Raw genomic sequence first — 19,029 nt, 5'->3', positions numbered from 1 at the left:
AGACTTGGAGGTGACAACACAGACGTGGAGGTGACAACACAGACGTGGAGGTAACAACACAGACGTGGAGGTAACAACACAGACGTGGAGGTAACAACACAGACGTGGAGGTGACAACACAGACTTGGCGGTAACACAGACGTGGCGGTAACACAGACTTGGCGGTAACACAGACTTGGCGGTAACGTGGCAGTAACATGGCGGTAACATGGCGGTAACAACACAGACTTGGCGGTAACGTGGCGGTAACATGGCGGTAACATGGCGGTAACAACACAGACTTGGCGGTAACGTGGCTGTAACAACATAACAAGGAAAGGAGGGAAAGTAGAGTAGAAGTATTGTACCTGTTTTGTTTTTACCTTGCAGTTTCCCAGAAGCCCCTTGGACCCTCTTCCAGCTCAGGACCAGGCCACATTTCTACAAGATGGAGGAAAGGACAGGCAGAGGGGACCTCATCTGAGACTAAACACCAAAATGTCAGAGTGATCCATCATCATTCAATCACATTGGTTCATATAAGCCCTTTTTACATTAAAAAACAGTTGTCACAAAGTGTTTTACATTTTAACACAGACTACAACCCAAAGAACCCGAAGAACAGGATGAAGAAAGGAAAAAGAAAAACGTGAGAAGAACCAGAACACAAACTAGAAATGGGTCATTTTCCTGAAGATACATTGTGTGCAGGGTTTTACAGTAATATGACTGAAACATGTATTGATCTCAGATGGATTGTCTGGGGTCAAAGGTAACCTGCCCTTTCATGTCAGAAAGTCATGACCAATTCCAGTCCCTTTACTGAAGCGCTACGGGGGATACTCTACTCCATAACGATTTTATTTTATTTATTATTCTGACATCAACAAAACTATCATTTTTACCTCCAGAAATGAGCCCAATAACATATTGGTAAAAAAAATATATTAAAATATTGGACCATGGATATGGGTCTCCCAAGTGGCGCAGCGGTCTAAGGCACTGTATCTCAGGAGAGCCCTGGACTAGATAAATGTAAACCTACAGTAGGTATCTCTCCAGGAACAGGGTTGGAGAGCCCTGGACTAGATAGATGTAAACCTACAGTAGGTATCTCTCCAGGAACAGGGTTGGAGAGCCCTGGACTAGATAGATGTAAACCTACAGTAGGTATCTCTCCAGGAACAGGGTTGGAGAGCCCTGGACTAGATAGATGTAAACCTACAGTAGGTATCTCTCCAGGAACAGGGTTGGAGAGCCCTGGACTAGATAGATGTAAACCTACAGTAGGTATCTCTCCAGGAACAGGGTTGGAGAGCCCTGGACTAGATAGATGTAAACCTACAGTAGGTATCTCTCCAGGAACAGGGTTGGAGAGCCCTGGACTAGATAGATGTAAACCTACAGTAGGTATCTCTCCAGGAACAGGGTTGGAGAGCCCTGGACTAGATAGATGTAAACCTACAGTAGGTATCTCTCCAGGAACAGGGTTGGAGAGCACTGGACTAGATAGATGTAAACCTACAGTAGGTATCTCTCCAGGAACAGGGTTGGAGAGCTCTGGACTAGATAGATGTAAACCTACAGTAGGTATCTCTCCAGGAACAGGGTTGGAGAGCCCTGGACTAGATAGATGTAAACCTACAGTAGGTATCTCTCCAGGAACAGGGTTGGAGAGCCCTGGACTAGATAGATGTAAACCTACAGTAGGTATCTCTCCAGGAACAGGGTTGGAGAGCCCTGGACTAGATAGATGTAAACCTACAGTAGGTATCTCTCCAGGAACAGGGTTGGAGAGCCCTGGACTAGATAGATGTAAACCTACAGTAGGTATCTCTCCAGGAACAGGGTTGGAGAGCCCTGGACTAGATAGATGTAAACCTACAGTAGGTATCTCTCCAGGAACAGGGTTGGAGAGCTCTGGACTAGATAGATGTAAACCTACAGTAGGTATCTCTCCAGGAACAGGGTTGGAGAGCTCTGGACTAGATAGATGTAAACCTACAGTAGGTATCTCTCCAGGAACAGGGTTGGAGAGCCCTGGACTAGATAGATGTAAACCTACAGTAGGTATCTCTCCAGGAACAGGGTTGGAGAGCCCTGGACTAGATAGATGTAAACCTACAGTAGGTATCTCTCCAGGAACAGGGTTGGAGAGCCCTGGACTAGATAGATGTAAACCTACAGTAGGTATCTCTCCAGGAACAGGGTTGGAGAGCCCTGGACTAGATAGATGTAAACCTACAGTAGGTATCTCTCCAGGAACAGGGTTGGAGAGCCCTGGACTAGATAGATGTAAACCTACAGTAGGTATCTCTCCAGGAACAGGGTTGGAGAGCCCTGGACTAGATAGATGTAAACCTACAGTAGGTATCTCTCCAGGAACAGGGTTAGGCAGCCCTGGACTAGATAGATGTAAACCTACAGTAGGTATCTCTCCAGGAACAAGGTTGGCTCTTGCAACTTCAATGCGCCTCGATAGGAATATTTATCTGGCATTGAACAAGCCGACTAAAGTAAACAGGTCAACTATTCTATAGGTTTGTCTGAGTTTGTTCCAAACAACATTACATTGCAAAAATAGTAGACTGGAAAGTTACATCCTGAGTGATAAAGTAGAGGCTTTGAATGACTTTACCAGCAGGCTACATTAGGCTAGACACCGCTGTCTGTGTCGAGCGCCGTGGTGGTAAGCATTGCAGATTGTTTAATTCACTTCATCTGAACATCAGAGTGTCAGCAACAATCATGCATGTCAGTGCAGTGCACACAGCGTAACAGAGAAAATGTCATATTTGAGAACTTATTAGGGAATATATTTAATAAAAGGAATATATTTAATAAGGGGAATATATTTATTTGGGAATATATTTTGTAGAACAGACATGCTTCTGTATTAGGCTATGTGATCTCCAAACCCCCCGACTGATCTGAAAAACGACCTCTCCAGAATCCATACGACAGAAATCCGTCACAGTGACTGAGAACTTTAACCCCTGTGTGTGTGACTTGGTTCAGCTGGACAAAAGTATTTCTATATAAAATTCCAACCCATGTTTCCAATCCCAGGTCTGCTTACCGCTAGCAGTTGTCTGACCAGCATGTCAGAAGCCTTCTCTGAGATGTTCCCTACAAACACTGTAGTGGTGGGACCTCCACTGCCTCCCTCTTGGATCTCCTTGGTTCTGACTGGGTTCAGCTCTTTCCTCTGAGCAGGAGGCTTCTGGACCATAGACACTGTGGTAGGAACCAGGACCTGCAATAAAACACAATACACACATTAGGAAATAAGAGTTGTCTGCCAGCCAGTGTGATGAACTTATACTTCGTGTGTGTGTGTGATAATAACAGTTCAAGCTCACCGTAGGTGCAGAGGTCATTATCCCCATGTGGACTGGAATCATGGGCGTACCTGGGAGAAGACCGAGAGACATCATCATAATCTATCACCTTCAAACTCTTCACTCCGTAGATCTGAATATCAATATCCCTTAAAGTGGACGAAGAATGTTCTGATATCAATGAAATATGTTTGCTAATATGGGTGATTGTTAATGGGACAATTGATGACTACAACCAACAAACTAGTAGTTGTTTGAAATATAAAAATTAAAAAAATAACGGTGGTGCACATGAATGTTATAAACGTATCGTTCTATTTATCGTTATCGCATCAATTCAGGCAATTTTTCGCGATATGGATATTTGTCCATATTGCCCAGCTCTACTAGACTTTATCCCACCTGCTGGGACTCCCTGGGGGAACCCTGCGAAGTGGGGAGGGCGAATCCCGGGGGGCAACTGGGGGAGGCGGTTCAGGTGAGGGGGGTACGACATCTTGGGAGGTGGAGTGACCTGGGGGAACAAGAAGAGACGCACAGGTTTAGGGACTACCATGGGGGTACCCATGGATAGATTCTGGCCTGCGGGGATAAACTAGCTAGGCTAGCTATACCGGCTAGCTTAGGTTACTGCTATCCTAGATATTTGGTTACACAACACAACCTATAATAGCCATGCATTTAAACATTCCACAAAGAAGGTTAAATTCTATATACTGGCTGGTTAGCTAATCAATGCAACAAAAGCGTTTTCTAGTTCACATTTCCTGCTAGCTGGTAGATACCACCGCTACCACGCAAGTTAGCTAGCTAGCTAACTTTGCTAACGTTATGGCCCTTTACTAAAATAGTTTAGTGTTAACATACCTGAAAACAGGCGGCGTGCACACAATGTACTCTTGTATCAATGTATTATATCTGTTTTCATATAAGTCAGTCTAAATTACTATATGAACGATATTTGATCGGTCTTCAATAGCTAACTTGCTAGCTACGTTATGCCTGTAACAAGGACCTGTGTTTTTTGCAATGCATTATGGGATATGCCATTTTAAAAAAAAAACGTTTACAATTTTTCAACACTTGGGGGCGACAGGGGTACATACTGGTCCAAAATACCCCTGTTTATTATAGTACGGTAGCCTGGCCCCATACCACCGTTAGGGTTTTTATGTTTTTGCTCCAAAACAGGTCAACAGAACAGACACAAACCACTGTATTTAGGTGATGAGAAGCTGTACCCACGGGCAACGTTCTGTTACATTATATTCTTCAATAACAACAACACAATTCATCTAAATTATTGTATTTCCACAAAATAAAAACAATGGTTGACTTTTACTGAATAGCCCATAATAAAAAATATACCTATTTGCTATTTTAATAAGCCTTTCTTAGCCCCCCCCAAAACAGGCTTATTGAAATAGCAAATTGGTATATGGCCAATAGGTCACACTCCACTGCATGTAAACATGGGGTACAGACTGATATCTAATATGTTTTGCACAATTATGGAAAGCAGACATCGAGGTCAAGCAACATGTTTGTCAACCGCAGTTTGCTGTGTTGGTGGAAATTTCCGCCCCTGCGAAATTGCGGGATCATGGGTGCGTTTCAGAAACACAAGACACTCCTTCGGAACAAACCCATCTATTGGACACATCTCATTGGCTAGTGCGAAGGTGTGGCATATGGTATTGACGCACGTTCCCCAATGAGGTTTGGCCGGTGTATGCCGTCATTGTAAATAATAATTTGTTCTTAATTAACTGACGTGCCTAATTAAATAAAAGTTAAATCGAAAATAAAATAATAATAATTTGATTTGGGGTATAAAAAAATAAAATAATAATACGGCCCAGTGATGTTTAGAGACAAATTAAGGGTTACACATTTCTGTTGATCGTGCTCTTGGCATCTCATGAATATTAATGAGATCAAAGGGAGCATAAGACCAGCCCCCGGCAGAGCATCAACATCATAAGAGAGAGAAGAAGAGCTTTTGAATCGCAGCCTTGGTCGTTAAACGGTTGTTATCAATTATTTTGAAGTTAACGGATAAATTAAATAGGATTTTAGAATGACTTTAAGAGGGCCACTGTGTCGTCTTCTACGGACGCAACTCAACAATACCTGTCAGAGCAGAACTCATTCTGTGGCTGTTTTAGGAGCCCCATTCTCAAAAGGACAGGTAAGGAAAAAGCTCATATACTATTAGGATTCATTTATTGAATATGATTATTTGATTAGGCTATTTCGTTTACCAGAATTATTGAACGTTGTCGTTTTTTCTTTTAGAAAAGGAGAGGGGTGGAAAATGGACCCAAAGCCATCAGAGATGCTGGTCTGATCGAGAGACTTTCACATCTGGGTAAGTGATGGAAAATCTTAAAATTATAAAACAAACTTAGAAATGTACTGTTGGATTAAAATAATTGTATATAAAACTTATTCTAACCCTGAAAAAGGTTTATGGTTCATGTGAGAGCTGCTTCCTCTTTTCCTTCTATTAGGGGAAGTAAAGCATGTATTACATCAGTCTTTTACTATAAATGGGTCTAAGCTAATGTTGCCAAACAAAGAAAACAACCATATTTAGGATATTGTTTAGATCTTGAATGCTGGCGATCTAAACAGATTTTTTTTTATTTTATCTAAAACGATTATTATCTCGAAAATAAAACGGTAAAAGAGCGGTTTTGTTGGGCCACATGGGCGAGAAAGAATGAGCAAGTCTCTGCTGTCGTCACCCCTTACGCACATACAGAGCCTTCCCCGAAAAAGCGAACTCTCTCCTCCCATTTAGGACTACAGCTTTCCCTTTGTACCCTCCCGCCTATAATAGATTAATTGGAGCCCCTATCGCCGTCTTGAATGTTTGAAAGATGGTACGAAAAAATAGTTTGTGTAAACCTAACAGTGAGATTGTATCACACATCCGGCTCCATGTGACTGCATACGATAACGTTGCTGTCTTTGGTAATACCCAAACTGTCTTCCAATCCAGAGTAAACCGTGGGCTTGTTTCAGACCGTGGACCAATCTGAGCAAGGAGGCGCACAAATTGCGTCAGACAATATGCATACACATCCAAGTAATTAATAATGAAATAATTTAAAGGGTCAGATCTTAATTGTGAAAAGATAAAATAATCTACATAGGCTAGGCTTGGCTAGGGATGCCACACAGAACGAGTTTTTCTCAGCAAAACGTGAAGCATTAAAGCATTAGTTGGTAAATCGTAGAACATTGTCCATGTGTGAAGCTACCTGTCTGCCTTAGGAGACTATATGGACCGGTTTGAGCAGAGGGGCATTCATTTCCTCAGACAAGATGATTCCACTTCTAAACCAATGGGATTATTGTCAGGTCATAAATAGTGAGGCCTATGATGTCTCAGCACACACACAACACATCTGAATGAAGTGCAGCAAGCAAGCCTACATCTAGTTGAGTGTAAAAGTTAAAGTGAGACACAAATGTTCCAGTGTAGAGATCCCCAGGTTTAGTTCTGGAATGTGCAAGTCATTTCCTGTCATCTTAGCCCCATCTCATCCCTGAGCACTCAGCTGTGGGACAGATCAACAGCTTGCACTCATGGCACAGGCAAAGGTGCTTTTTTGGCAGTTACCCAATCAACCGTCCCACCCAGTCAACCGTTCCCAGGGACAGCCTGCAGTGTAATATGAGAAGCCTATCTTTAGATTGTGTTTTTTTTTTTCTCTCTCTGTTGTTGGATGTGGACCACTGGCATACTTTTAACAAGACATCAAACCCCAAAGTCTTTAAGAAACACCATTTTTAAATACACTAGTCCAGGGGGATTTTATGGCATTTAAAGTGCTTTTATATGAGCTCAGACTACTGGTACATTTATAAGAATTTGTGACCTCTGTTGTAATCATTGGGAACAAAATGTTCCAGTTTACTCATCCTTAAGTAAAGGCCTTTAGTCTATCGAGAGCTTTGAGGCCGATGCTTTGTTCATCTCCTGCTGTGTCCAAGCATGTGCCTTGTTGATATGACTCATGATCTCTTGTAAAATCATTCACTTGATATGCAATATGGTGCTATTTCAGTTGTTTCGTAAAATCACATTCACTTGATATGCTACATGGTGCTATTTTAGTTGTTTGTAAAAGTGGACTTCAAACTGCTGAGATGAGAAGTTTATTAAAAACAAAAAGTATGAAAAGTAAATAACTTTTTCTGATGCCAATTTGGCAACGGGGAGAATAAAAAATGATATCCTCCTTTAATATCTAGAAGACTGAGATGTTCAGTCATTGTCAAGATGGGGAAACATCCCTTTGAACTGCATCAAATATCACTGACATTGCGTCAAGTGTAAATACATACTGTATTAGATCATGATTGCATGAACAGAGATGCCCCCCCGAGTACTGGATTCAGCTATTCCTGTCCAGTGGTCTAAGATGGTAACACGGGGGGGTGTATTAGACATAACGAGGTACCACATTGGTCCCCTCTTAATCAGCAGAGTAACTCTACACCCACCAATCCGGTGGAATATTGTCACCCACAGATGTTGTTTCAAATCCCTTGTTTACTTCAACTCGTAAGTCATTAGTCCGAGGTGCCAGTACTAGTAGATGGGGGTGCATTGCAACCCAATTTCCAACAAATTCCTTTGTGTTTACTTCGTTGCCACCGTAGCAGTGGTAGCAAGAGGTGATCTTGTCTTGGAGAAACCTGAGAGGACACACATGGGAAATGGGACACATGGAAAGTATTGCCCAGTCAGACATACAGGGGTTCCAGTGACAGCTTGAATGACTACGTCTTGGCAATCAGAGATGATATGAGAGGGGGGGTGTAAGGAGAGCAAGGGTAGAGGGGGTTGGACATCAGAGCCTGGAGAAAGACCTAATGCCTTTGGGGTGGAAAGTAGCCTAGTGGTTAGAGCGTTGGACTAGTAACCCAAAAGGATTGCTGGATCGAATCCCTGAGTTGACAAGGTAAAAATCTGTCGTTCTGCCCCTGAACAAGGCAGTTAACCCACTGTTCCCCGGTAGGCTGTCATTGTAAATAAGAATTTGTTCTTAACTGACTTGCCTACTTAAATAAAGGTAAAAAAATATATATACAGTTGAAGTCAGAAGTTTACATACATTTAAACTCCGTTTTTCACAATTCCTGACATTTATAATCCTAGTAAAAATTAATTGCCTGTCAGTTAGGATCACCACTTTATTTTAAGAATGTGAAATGTCAGAATAATAGTTGGGAGAATGATTTATTTCCGCTTTTATTTCTTTCATCACATTCCCAGTGGGTCAGAAGTTTACATACACTCAATTAGTATTTGGTAGCATTGCCTTTAAATTGTTTAACTTGGGTCAAACGTTTTCGGGTAGCCTTCCACAAGCTTCCCACATTAAGTTGGGTGAATTTTGGCCCATTCCTCCTGACAGAGCTGGTGTAACTTAGTCAGGTTTGTAGTTCTCCTTGCTCGCACACACTTTTTCAGTTCTGCCCACATTTTCTATAAGATTGAGGTCAGGGCTTTGTGATGGCCACTCCAATACCTTGACTTTGTTGTCCTTAAGCCATTTTGACACAACTTTGGAAGTATGCTTGGGGTCATTGTCCATTTGGAAGACCCATTTGCTACCAAGCTTTAACTCCTGACTGATGTCTTGAGATGTTGCTTCAATATATCCACATAATTTTCCTGCCTCATGATGCCATCTATTTTGTGAAGTGTACTAGTCCCTCCTGCAGCAAAGCACCCCCACAACATGATGCTGCCACCCCCGTGCTTCACGGTTGGGATGGTGTTCTTCGGCTTGCAAGCCTCCCCCTTTTTCCTCCAAACATAACAATGGTCATTATGGCCAAACAGTTCTATTTTTGTTTCATCAGACCGGATGACATTTCTCCAAAAAGTATGATCTTTGTCCCCATGTGCAGTTGCAAACCGTAGTCTGGCTTTTTTATGGTGGTTTTGGAGCAGTGGCTTCTTCCTTGCTGAGCGGCCTTTCAGGTTATGTCGATATAGGACTCGTTTTACTGTGGATATAGATACTTTTGTACCTGTTTCCTCCAGCATCTTCACAAGGTCCTTTGGTGTTGTTCTGGGATTGATTTGCACTTTTCGCACCAAAGTACGTTCATCTCTAGGAAACAGAACGCATCTCCTTCCTGAGCGGTATGGCGGCTGTGTGGTCCCATGGTGTTTATACTTGCGTACTATTGTTTGTACAGATGAACGTTGTACCCTCAGGCGTTTAGAAATTGCTCCCAAGTAGGAACCAGACTTGTGGAGGTCTACAAACATTTTTTTTTCTGATGTCTTGGCTGATTTCTTTTGATTTTCCCATGATGTCAAGCAAAGAGGCACTGCATGTGAAGGTAGGCCTTGAAATACATCCACAGGTAAACCTCCAATTGACTCAAATGATGTCAATTAGCCTATCAGAAGCTTCTAAATCCATGACATAATTTTCTGGAATTTTCCAAGCTGTTTAAAGGCACAGTCAACTTAGTGTATGTCAACTTCTGACCCACTGGAATTGTGATACAGTGAAATAATCTGTCTGTAAACAATTGTTGGAAAAATGATTTGTGTCATGCACAAAGTAGATGTCCTAACCGACTTGCCAAAACTATAGTTTGTAAACAAGACATTTGTGGAGTGGTTGAAAAACTTCAGACTTCAACTGTGTATGTATGTATGTATGTATGTATGTATGTATGTATGTATGTATGTATGTATGCTTGTAGCTTAATGTGACAGTGAAAATTCCGCCACAACCGTCTGGGCCACAAACTCACATCCCTTCGCACGCACCATAGCACAACAAGCTCTAAAAGCAGCGTCCATCCAACAAACCCAGAAAAGCCAAGGCTGTTTCTAGATCTGGGGCGACTTCTAGGTCTCAGGAATCCATTAGCACTTAGCCATTAACAAAATACTCCCAACAATTCATCCATTTGCTGTTAAATTAATCCAGTTTTATTTTTTTATTTTTTTTAAACAATAATGAATATAAAAAATACCTTTAATTTCCTCATACAGATTACCCAGTGCATGACTTTGGAGACCTGAGCTTCCAGCATCTGGAGAAGGACGAGCCCTACATGCACGTCCCCTTCCCTCGCACTGTGGGCAGAGCTAACAAACTGCTGTCAGGGGCCGTCAGCAACGCTGTGGAAGCCGGACACACTACCATCATGCTTGGAGGAGACCACAGGTACATACCACAACAACCCACGTCATGTTCTCAGAGAACACTGTGGTTATTTTAGCAACAGCGACTTATAGAACTGTCAACATTGACAGTGTTATGAAATTAAGTACTAGGCAGGCTTAGGACCCTAGAACTCTCTGACTAAAGAGTTCAATCTTGGTTTCATCATACCAGAGAATCTTGTTTCTCATGGTCTGAGAATCTTTAGGTGTGTTTTGGCAAACTCCAAGCGGGCTGTCATGTGCCTTTTACTGAGAAGTGGCTTCCGTCTGGCCACTCTACCGTAAAGGCCTGGTGGAGTGCTGCAGAGATGGTCGAACACTAAACTCTGGGTTAAGTAGGACATTGGAAACTGGCAGTAACCAGTTTCTTTATGATAGTGACACATATAAGTCCGTGTTCCCTGGGAGGGTGGAATAATGGTGATCGGATTCTAACTCACTTCCTGATCTCTCTCCTCGCAGCCTGGCCATTGGTTCAGTGGAAGGCCACGCCAAGCAGTGTCCTGACCTGTGTCTGATCTGGGTCGATGCCCACGCTGACATAAACACGCCCTTCACCTCTCCCTCAGGCAACCTCCACGGACAGTCGGTGGCCTTCATGATCAAAGAGCTGCAGAACAAGGTAAGAGAACGAGGCCTTGGGGCATTCTCACTAGCCTGGTTCTTCCCCCGAGACAAGCCTGTAGACTATTATAACTATCTGTTATCGTTTAGATACCATAGGAGTCTACAACCATGTCTCAGGGCAAGCCTGGTCCCAGATCTGTTTGTGCTGTATAGCCTTCTTTAAGATACCATAGGAGTCTACAACCATGTCTCAGGGCAAGCCTGATCCCAGATCTGTTTGTGCTGTATAGCCTTCTTTAAGATACCATAGGAGTCTACAACCATGTCTCAGGGCAAGCCTGGTCCCAGATCTGTTTGTGCTGTATAGCCTTCTTTAAGATACCATAGGAGTCTACAACCATGTCTCAGGGCAAGCCTGGTCCCAGATCTGTTTGTGCTGTATAGCCTTCTTTAAGATACCATAGGAGTCTACAACCATGTCTCAGGGCAAGCCTGGTCCCAGATCTGTTTGTGCTGTATAGCCTACTCCTATTGGATGTTATGATGTCATGTTCTGAGAGCAGGCTTTATTCTCACGACAACAAGGCTACACTTTACGACAGTAAAACTCCTCTGCCCTGATACTCACCTCTTGTCATTGTTGTCTGTAGATGCCAGAGCTCCCAGGCTTCTCCTGGGTGAAGCCCTTCCTGTCGGCTAAAGACCTGGTCTACATTGGCCTGAGAGACGTAGACCCGGGAGAGTAGTAAGTACACTTCTCTGTACACTACTAAGTACAATAATCTGGATTATAACACACAGTTAAAACCCTTGGTTTAAGTAGTAGTATAGCAGTAGGTAAAATCACATTTTATTAGTCACATGCGCCGAATACAACAGGTGTAGGACTTACAGTGAAATGCTTACTGAAAAACCCCTAACCAACAATACCGTAAAAAAAAAAATACGGATAAGAATAAGAGATAAAAGTAACAAGTGATTAAAGAGCAGCAGTAAAATAACAATAGCGAGAATATATACAGGGGGGTACCAGTACAGAGTCAATGTGCGGGGGCACCGGTTAGTTGAGGTAATATGTACATGTAGGTAGAGTTATTAAAGTGACTATGCATAGATGATAACAACAGAGTAGCAGCGGTGTAAAAGAGGAGGGGGGGGGGGGGCAATGAAAATAGTCTGGGTAGCCATTTGATTAGCTGTTCAGGAGTCTTATGGCTTGGGGGTAGAAGCTGTTTAGAAGCCTCTTGGACCTAGACTTGGTGCTCATGTACTGCTTGCCGTGTGGTAGCAGAGAGAACAGTCTATGACCAGAGTGTCTGGAGTCTATGACAATTTTTAGGGCCTTCCTCTGACACCGCCTGGTATAGAGGTCCTGGATGGTAGGAAGCTTGGCCCCAGTGATGTACTGGGCCGTTCGCACTACCCTCTGTAGTGCCTTGCGGTCGAAGGCCGAGCAGTTGCATACCAGGCAGTGATGCATCCAGTCAGGCTCTCAATGGTGCAGCTGTAGAACCTTTTGAGGATCTGAGGACCCATGCCAAATCTCGCAAGAAACTTGAAGCTCTCAACCTGCTCAACTGCAGCCCTGTCGGTGAGATGGGGGTATGCTCATTCCTCTTTTTCCTGTAGTCCACAATCATCTGCTTTGTCTTGATCACATTGAGGGAGAGGTTATTGTCCTGGCACCACACAGCCAGGTTTCTGACCTCCCTATAGGCTGTCTCGTCGTTGTCGGTGATTAAGCCTACCACTGTTGTGTCATCTGCAAACTTAATGATGGTGTTGGAGTCATGCCTGGCTCTGCAATCATGAGTGAACAGGGAGTTCAGGAGGGGACTGAGCACGCACCCCTGAGGGGCTCTTGTGTTGAGGATCAACCCTTACCACCTGGGGGCGGCCCGTCAGGAAGTCCAGGATCCAGTTGCAGAGGGAGGTGTTTAGTCCCAAGGTCCTTAGCTTATTGATGAGCTTTTAAGGGCACTATGGTGTTGAACGCTGAGCTGTAGTAAATTATGGTTCGTCGCCTTGATGGTTCACCGCCTCTGAGTGAGCGTTTTCTTGTTTGCTTATGGCGGAATACAGCTCATTCAATGCTGTCTTAGTGCCAGCCTCAGTCTGTGGTGATATGTAGATAGCTACAAAAAATACAGATGAAAACTCTCTAGGTAGATAGTGTGGTCTACAGCTTATCATGAGATATTCTACCTCAGGCGAGCTATAGCTCGAGACTTCCTTAGATATTGTGCACCAGCTGTTATTTACAAAAATACATAGTCCACCGCCCCTTGTCTTACCAGACGCTGCTGTTCTATCCTGCCGGTGCAGTGTATAACCAGCCAGCTGTATGTTGATTGTGTTGTCGTTCAGCCATGTCTCCGTGAAGCATAAGATTTTACAGTTTTGAATGTCCCGTTGGTAGTTTAATCTTCCGCGTGGGTCATCTATTTTATTCTCCAAAGATTGCACGTTTGCTAGCAGAATGGAAGGAAGTGGAGGTTTATTCAATCGCCTACAAATTTTCAGAAGGCAGCCCGCCCTCTTGCCCCTTTTTCTCTGCCTCCTCTAAACGCAAATCACGGGGATCTGGGCCTGTTCCTGAGAAAGCGGTATATCATTCGCGTCGGGCTCGTCAGACTCAATAAAGGAACAATAGAATTCTGCCAGTCCGTGGTGAGTAATCACAGTCCTGATGTCTAGAAGTTATTTTCGGTCATAAGAGACGATAGCGGCAAACATTATGTACAAAATAAGTTTAAAAAATAAGTTACAAACAACGCAAATAAACAAACAAACGTGTAGCAGTAGTATACACTTTCATTACATTTTAGTCATTAGCAGATACTCTTATCCAGAGTGACTCACAGTGCATTCAACTTAAGGTATGTGGGTATGTGGGACAACCACATATTTCTTCATCTTGGTGTCCTCCATTTATGTACATACTTGTCATTCTAAGATGAAGTTCCCCTCTTAACATGATACATATCACCTTTCACATCACCAACCAAAAGAAGAGTTTATTGCATTACTTAGGCCCAGCATCAGCTTGTTCAACATTGGATGATTGTAAGTAATAGTAAACATTTCTTTGTGAACGTTTCATAATGTTGCACCCACGTAAACAAGACCCATTATTCTGGGACAACCACATACCAGTCATACCACAGTCACTTGGTTTGCACACATTCGTCTTTGTGTTTCTGTATTGTGATAGTATGTTGATCTGGATAAGATTGTCTGCTAACTGACTCAAATGTGAATTGACTTTTTTTTTTTTTGGTACACAAAATGTACACCCGTAACATCCAAATATACTTCCAGACATGATACTAATGACATTCTACTCTCCTTTCTCCTCGCAGCGACATCCTGAAGGACTTGGGTGTCCAGTACTTCACAATGAGAGACATCGACAGGCTCGGTATCCAGAGAGTCATGGAAGTCACTTTCGACCACCTCTTGTCAAGGTAATTTAATTACACTATACCATTGTGGTTGATAGTTTGGATGTATTTAGTTGACAGTTTGGATGTGTTCAGTTGACATTTGAGTTGAAAGTTGATTCGCTGAACTGTATTCTGAACCCGTTTTCTTCTTCTCTTGTCCAACAGGAAGCAGCGGCCAATCCATCTGAGTTTTGACATTGATGCGATGGACCCGTCTCTGGCCCCAGCCACAGGAACACCAGTGAACGGAGGTCTGACTTACAGAGAAGGAATTTGGATCACAGAGGAGATCCACAACACAGGTATGTTAGGGCATGCTATAATTATTCTGTTTTGAGAAGATAAAAGTTTAAAAATATATATATTCACATGGCAGTCATAGACACTGAAATACATGGATAATGATCAGCCACAGTCACACTAACACATTCATAAGAAATAATGAGGAAAGGTCTGTCATTAAACTTGGAGCCTTTTCCTCTAAGTTATGGCCGACTCTTGGTAGGATGAGAATAGTGGATACGTAACCTTCATTATATTTATACTTATGATACGATGAGAATATAAACATTGTCTATGAAGTAACATTTAAATCTGAAACATTGTTTGACGTCCAGTTTCTATGTTTGAAGTAACATTTCTGTCTGCAACGTTCTACCAAATGATCTGAAACTAATAGATTGTACTTTGTGTTTAATCTCCAGGGTTGTTGTCAGTGATGGACCTTGTTGAGGTCAACCCAGACCTGGGGGCGAGTCGTGAGGCGGTGGAGAGCACTGCTTCCATGGCGGTGGACGTCATCGCATCCGCCCTAGGGCAGACCCGTGAGGGAGGTCCCATCACTCAGGAGTCGCAAACGCTTAAAGAGGACACGGAACAGCTCCGGCTCTAGAACACACAGCTTCTAGAACACACAGCTTCTAGAACACACAGCTTCTAGAACACACAGCTTCTAGAACACACAGCTTCTAGAACACACAGCTTCTGGAACACAGCTTCTAAAAGACTAAGAACTTTCAACATATGACCACTTGGCATTCCTGAATTCTAAAAGACTTTACATACACACACGCTGATGCAGTAGTTGGAAAGTGTTTTGTTACATCTTGTGTGTGTGTGGTGCTGTATGGCAACCTGTTCAACAGTCAGTCAAACCTCAATCATGACTGAACTTATAATAACTAATAAGCCCAGTTAAAGGCTTATATGCCTTATTTACTAAGATGACTTGGAAAAACTTAGCCTGGGCCCAGAGCTTTGCTATCGTGTCATCTGTTTGGCAGGACAAGGAATCGCACAAAATAGTCACACAAACAGACTGGTACCCAGGCTATAGAAAGCTCTCATCTAAAATGTTGACTGTAATTGATTGTGATCAGCTGGTCTCCCTGGCCTTGGAAAGACAGCCTCCCCAGCTCCACTAGGGAAATGTTGACTGTATTTGATGGTGATCAGTGGTATACCATAGACATGGTGATCAGCGGTATGCCATAGACATAATTACAAAAACTCAACATTGCTGATGACTTGACGCTGCAGCTCTGTAATGGGGTTGTATGAAGCCGGACACGACGACAAGCATGAAACTGAAAACTACGTTTAGGTGCAGACTGTTATTATTATTCTACTAATGTGTTTGGTTTGGACATATACCTCAGCTAAATACGTAGTGGCTGTGCCAGTTGAGTTGTCGTAGGGATGCTGTGCCAGCTGGTAGGGATGCTGTGCCAGTTGGTAGGGATGCTGTGCCAGTTGAGTTGTCGTAGGGATGCTGTGCCAGCTGGTAGGGATGCTGTGCCAGTTGAGTTGTCGTAGGGATGCTGTGCCAGCTGGTAGGGATGCTGTGCCAGTTGAGTTGTCATAGGGATGCTGTGCCAGCTGGTAGGGATGCTGTGCCAGTTGGTAGGGATGCTGTGCCAGCTGGTAGGGATGCTGTGCCAGTTGAGTTGTCGTAGGGATGCTGTGCCAGCTGGTAGGGATGCTGTGCCAGTTGGTAGGGATGCTGTGCCAGTTGAGTTGTCGTAGGGATGCTGTGCCAGCTGGTAGGGATGCTGTGCCAGTTGAGTTGTCGTAGGGATGCTGTGCCAGTTGAGTTGTCGTAGGGATGCTGTGCCAGTTGGTAGGGATGCTGTGCCAGTTGAGTTGTCATAGGGATGCTGTGCCAGTTGGTAGGGATGCTGTGCCAGTTGAGTTGTCGTAGGGATGCTGTGCCAGCTGGTAGGGATGCTGTGCCAGTTGAGTTGTCGTAGGGATGCTGTGCCAGTTGGTAGGGATGCTGTGCCAGTTGAGTTGTCATAGGGATGCTGTGCCAGTTGAGTTGTCATAGGGATGCTGTGCCAGCTGAGTTGTCATAGGGATGCTGTGCCAGTTGGTAGGGATGCTGTGCCAGTTGGTAGGGATGCTGTGCCAGTTGAGTTGTCGTAGGGATGCTGTGCCAGTTGAGTTGTTGTAGGGATGCTGTGCCAGTTGAGTTGTCATAGGGATGCTGTGCCAGTTGGTAGGGATGCTGTGCCAGTTGAGTTGTCATAGGGATGCTGTGCCAGTTGAGTTGTCATAGGGATGCTGTGCCAGTTGGTAGGGATGCTGTGCCAGTTGGTAGGGATGCTGTGCCAGTTGAGTTGTTGTAGTGACGCTTATGCACTTTTGGACCAGATGTGGTTTTGACACATTTTATTAGAAGTATTGTGTTTTTTAGTTTTACATTTGAATAATCACCATTATGAATCCATGTTTATGTATTTACTGTATGGTTTTACATTTGTAACAGTTTTAAATGACTAGGTAACGCTTTTCTCCAGTAAATTTCTATAAGTTAAAAGTAGTGTACGTAATGGATATGGTAAATGCTGATAAGAGTGAAATAATATTATTTTATTTACTAAATGTAAAAACATGCCTTTTGATGTGACCACTGAATCTGTATTTTAAATAAAGTAATTTAGTCTTCCACAATGACGTCAGTCTGTGTTTATTACGAGTTACCACGGAGATGTGTGTTCATTACTAGTTACAGCGGAGACGCGTGGCTTATGACTGGCTGAGCAAGTCTAGTTGGTTTTAGTCTGTTATATAATGTTCAGTCTTATATAACCAGGTCTACACAGTATATGGAGAGTTAGGTGTGCCCAGTCTGGTTTCATGAGGCTACAAGACACCGATATGTTCTGGAATAATCACATACTCTAAAATGCTGTCACTATATAGTCTTTCCTCCTGTCCTCTCCCCGCATTTCTCTCTCAACTTCAGTAGGAAGCAAGGAGAGGATTTCAAGTAAAGGACACAGGGAATCGTGAGAAGACCCTGGTAAAATCCTTGCCGCCTCTTCAAAACCCATTGGATGAGAACGGTTCCTCCTCTCGGACATTCTCATCCAATGGGTTTTGAGAAGGAGGCGAGGAGAGAGGAAGTGAGGAATCAAGGAAATGCAATTGCGATTTAAAAAATAAAATAATCACCAAGAGGTTGGTGGCACCTTAATTGGGGAGAACAGGCTTGTGGTAATGGCTCAACATTTTGACTGTATTAGCCCACACAGCTATATGGATGCACTGTCATGCTAGGTGTAGGACCTCATATTGTAGCTTATAGAGACCCTAACTGATGTATAGAACAATCTTAAAATGATCTACTTTGGTTTAGATACAAGCATCATATGTTCATTTGACTTGGTGAAAATACGTTTTTCTTGCTTGCTACTTTTTCCATGTGGTTTCTTTATTCACAGACTCCATGGAAATGACGACCGACCTCTTCCTACATATTTAGTCAAATTATACATTTTGTGTATGGTTTCCTAGAAACAAGGGTGGCTGAACTTTCACCCCTTTTGGTTCAATTTACCCCCACTCTCCCCTAAACAAAATATATTTCTCTGAGCAATTGTATTGGGTATAAAATAATATAATTTGCCAAATATTTTGAGCATACATTATAGCTCAGTATTTGAATTACTTCCTTAATACAGTCATTAATATTAATATTTATTAAGGGAGTTAGTTTGTATCTCTGTTATGAAGAAAGCTATATTTCCCTGGGGGTTGATGCTGAATGGAAAAACACTTCCCTGAGTAGAACAGAGGAAGATAACAATAACTGTTCAGCCACTTGTGGGAAGTCATGGGATAGTAACAGGTGCCCTTAACAACACACCATGCTGTTATCTACATTACACTATGACCCTGTTCTATTTTAAAATCACTACTCGGTGCGATTCAATTACTTTATTGTTCCTTTACATGGAATGTACTACACCACGCCCCTGTTCTATTTCAAAATCACTACTCGGTGCGATTCAATTACTTTATTGTTCCTTTACATGGAATGTACTACACCACGCCCCTGTTCTATTTCAAAATCACTACTCGGTGCGATTCAATTACTTTATTGTTCCTTTACATGGAACGTACTACATCACGCCCCTGTTCTATTTCAAAATCACTACTCGGTGCGATTCAATTACTTTATTGTTCCTTTACATGG

At 43.0% G+C, this 19,029-nt stretch overlaps 2 protein-coding genes across 2 annotated transcripts; one reads left to right on the top strand and one right to left on the bottom strand.

Moving 5' to 3' along the window:
* Positions 1–347: 347 nt before the first annotated feature.
* On the bottom strand, positions 348–4,333 carry LOC120042449 (RNA-binding protein 25-like; the record flags this gene model as incomplete). The annotated part of the gene is made up of 5 exons (XM_038987287.1): positions 4,188–4,333; positions 3,723–3,834; positions 3,342–3,391; positions 3,059–3,235; positions 348–420 (listed from the first exon to the last, which is right to left on the bottom strand). Coding segments are annotated over exons 2-5 (394 nt in total), but the record flags the coding sequence as incomplete, so codon positions are not given.
* Positions 4,334–5,312: 979 nt separating this feature from the next.
* Positions 5,313–17,504, top strand: LOC120042450 (arginase-2, mitochondrial-like). Its single transcript, XM_038987288.1, has 8 exons — positions 5,313–5,511; positions 5,619–5,691; positions 10,363–10,537; positions 10,999–11,158; positions 11,754–11,848; positions 14,466–14,570; positions 14,715–14,851; positions 15,254–17,504. The coding sequence occupies exons 1-8, from the start codon at positions 5,401–5,403 to the stop codon at positions 15,439–15,441; spliced, it is 1,044 nt and encodes a 347-aa protein (XP_038843216.1). The 5' UTR covers positions 5,313–5,400; the 3' UTR covers positions 15,442–17,504.
* Positions 17,505–19,029: the final 1,525 nt, after the last annotated feature.

Source organism: Salvelinus namaycush, unplaced genomic scaffold, assembly GCF_016432855.1.
Source record: "Salvelinus namaycush isolate Seneca unplaced genomic scaffold, SaNama_1.0 Scaffold690, whole genome shotgun sequence".
Classification (NCBI taxonomy): Eukaryota; Metazoa; Chordata; class Actinopteri; order Salmoniformes; family Salmonidae; genus Salvelinus; species Salvelinus namaycush.
The sequence above is the reverse complement of the archived record's forward strand: the minus strand, read 5'-3'. Positions and strand labels throughout refer to the sequence as shown.

Excerpts from the sequence above, each read along its gene's own strand:
- LOC120042450 (XM_038987288.1), top strand. The coding sequence starts at position 5,401 with ATGACTTTAAGAGGGCCACTGTGTCGTCTTCTACGGACGCAACTCAAC. Across the intron at positions 5,512-5,618 it reads CCCCATTCTCAAAAGGACAG|AAAAGGAGAGGGGTGGAAAA; the intron begins GTAAGGAAAAAG and ends TTTTTCTTTTAG. Across the intron at positions 14,571-14,714 it reads TTCGACCACCTCTTGTCAAG|GAAGCAGCGGCCAATCCATC; the intron begins GTAATTTAATTA and ends CTTGTCCAACAG.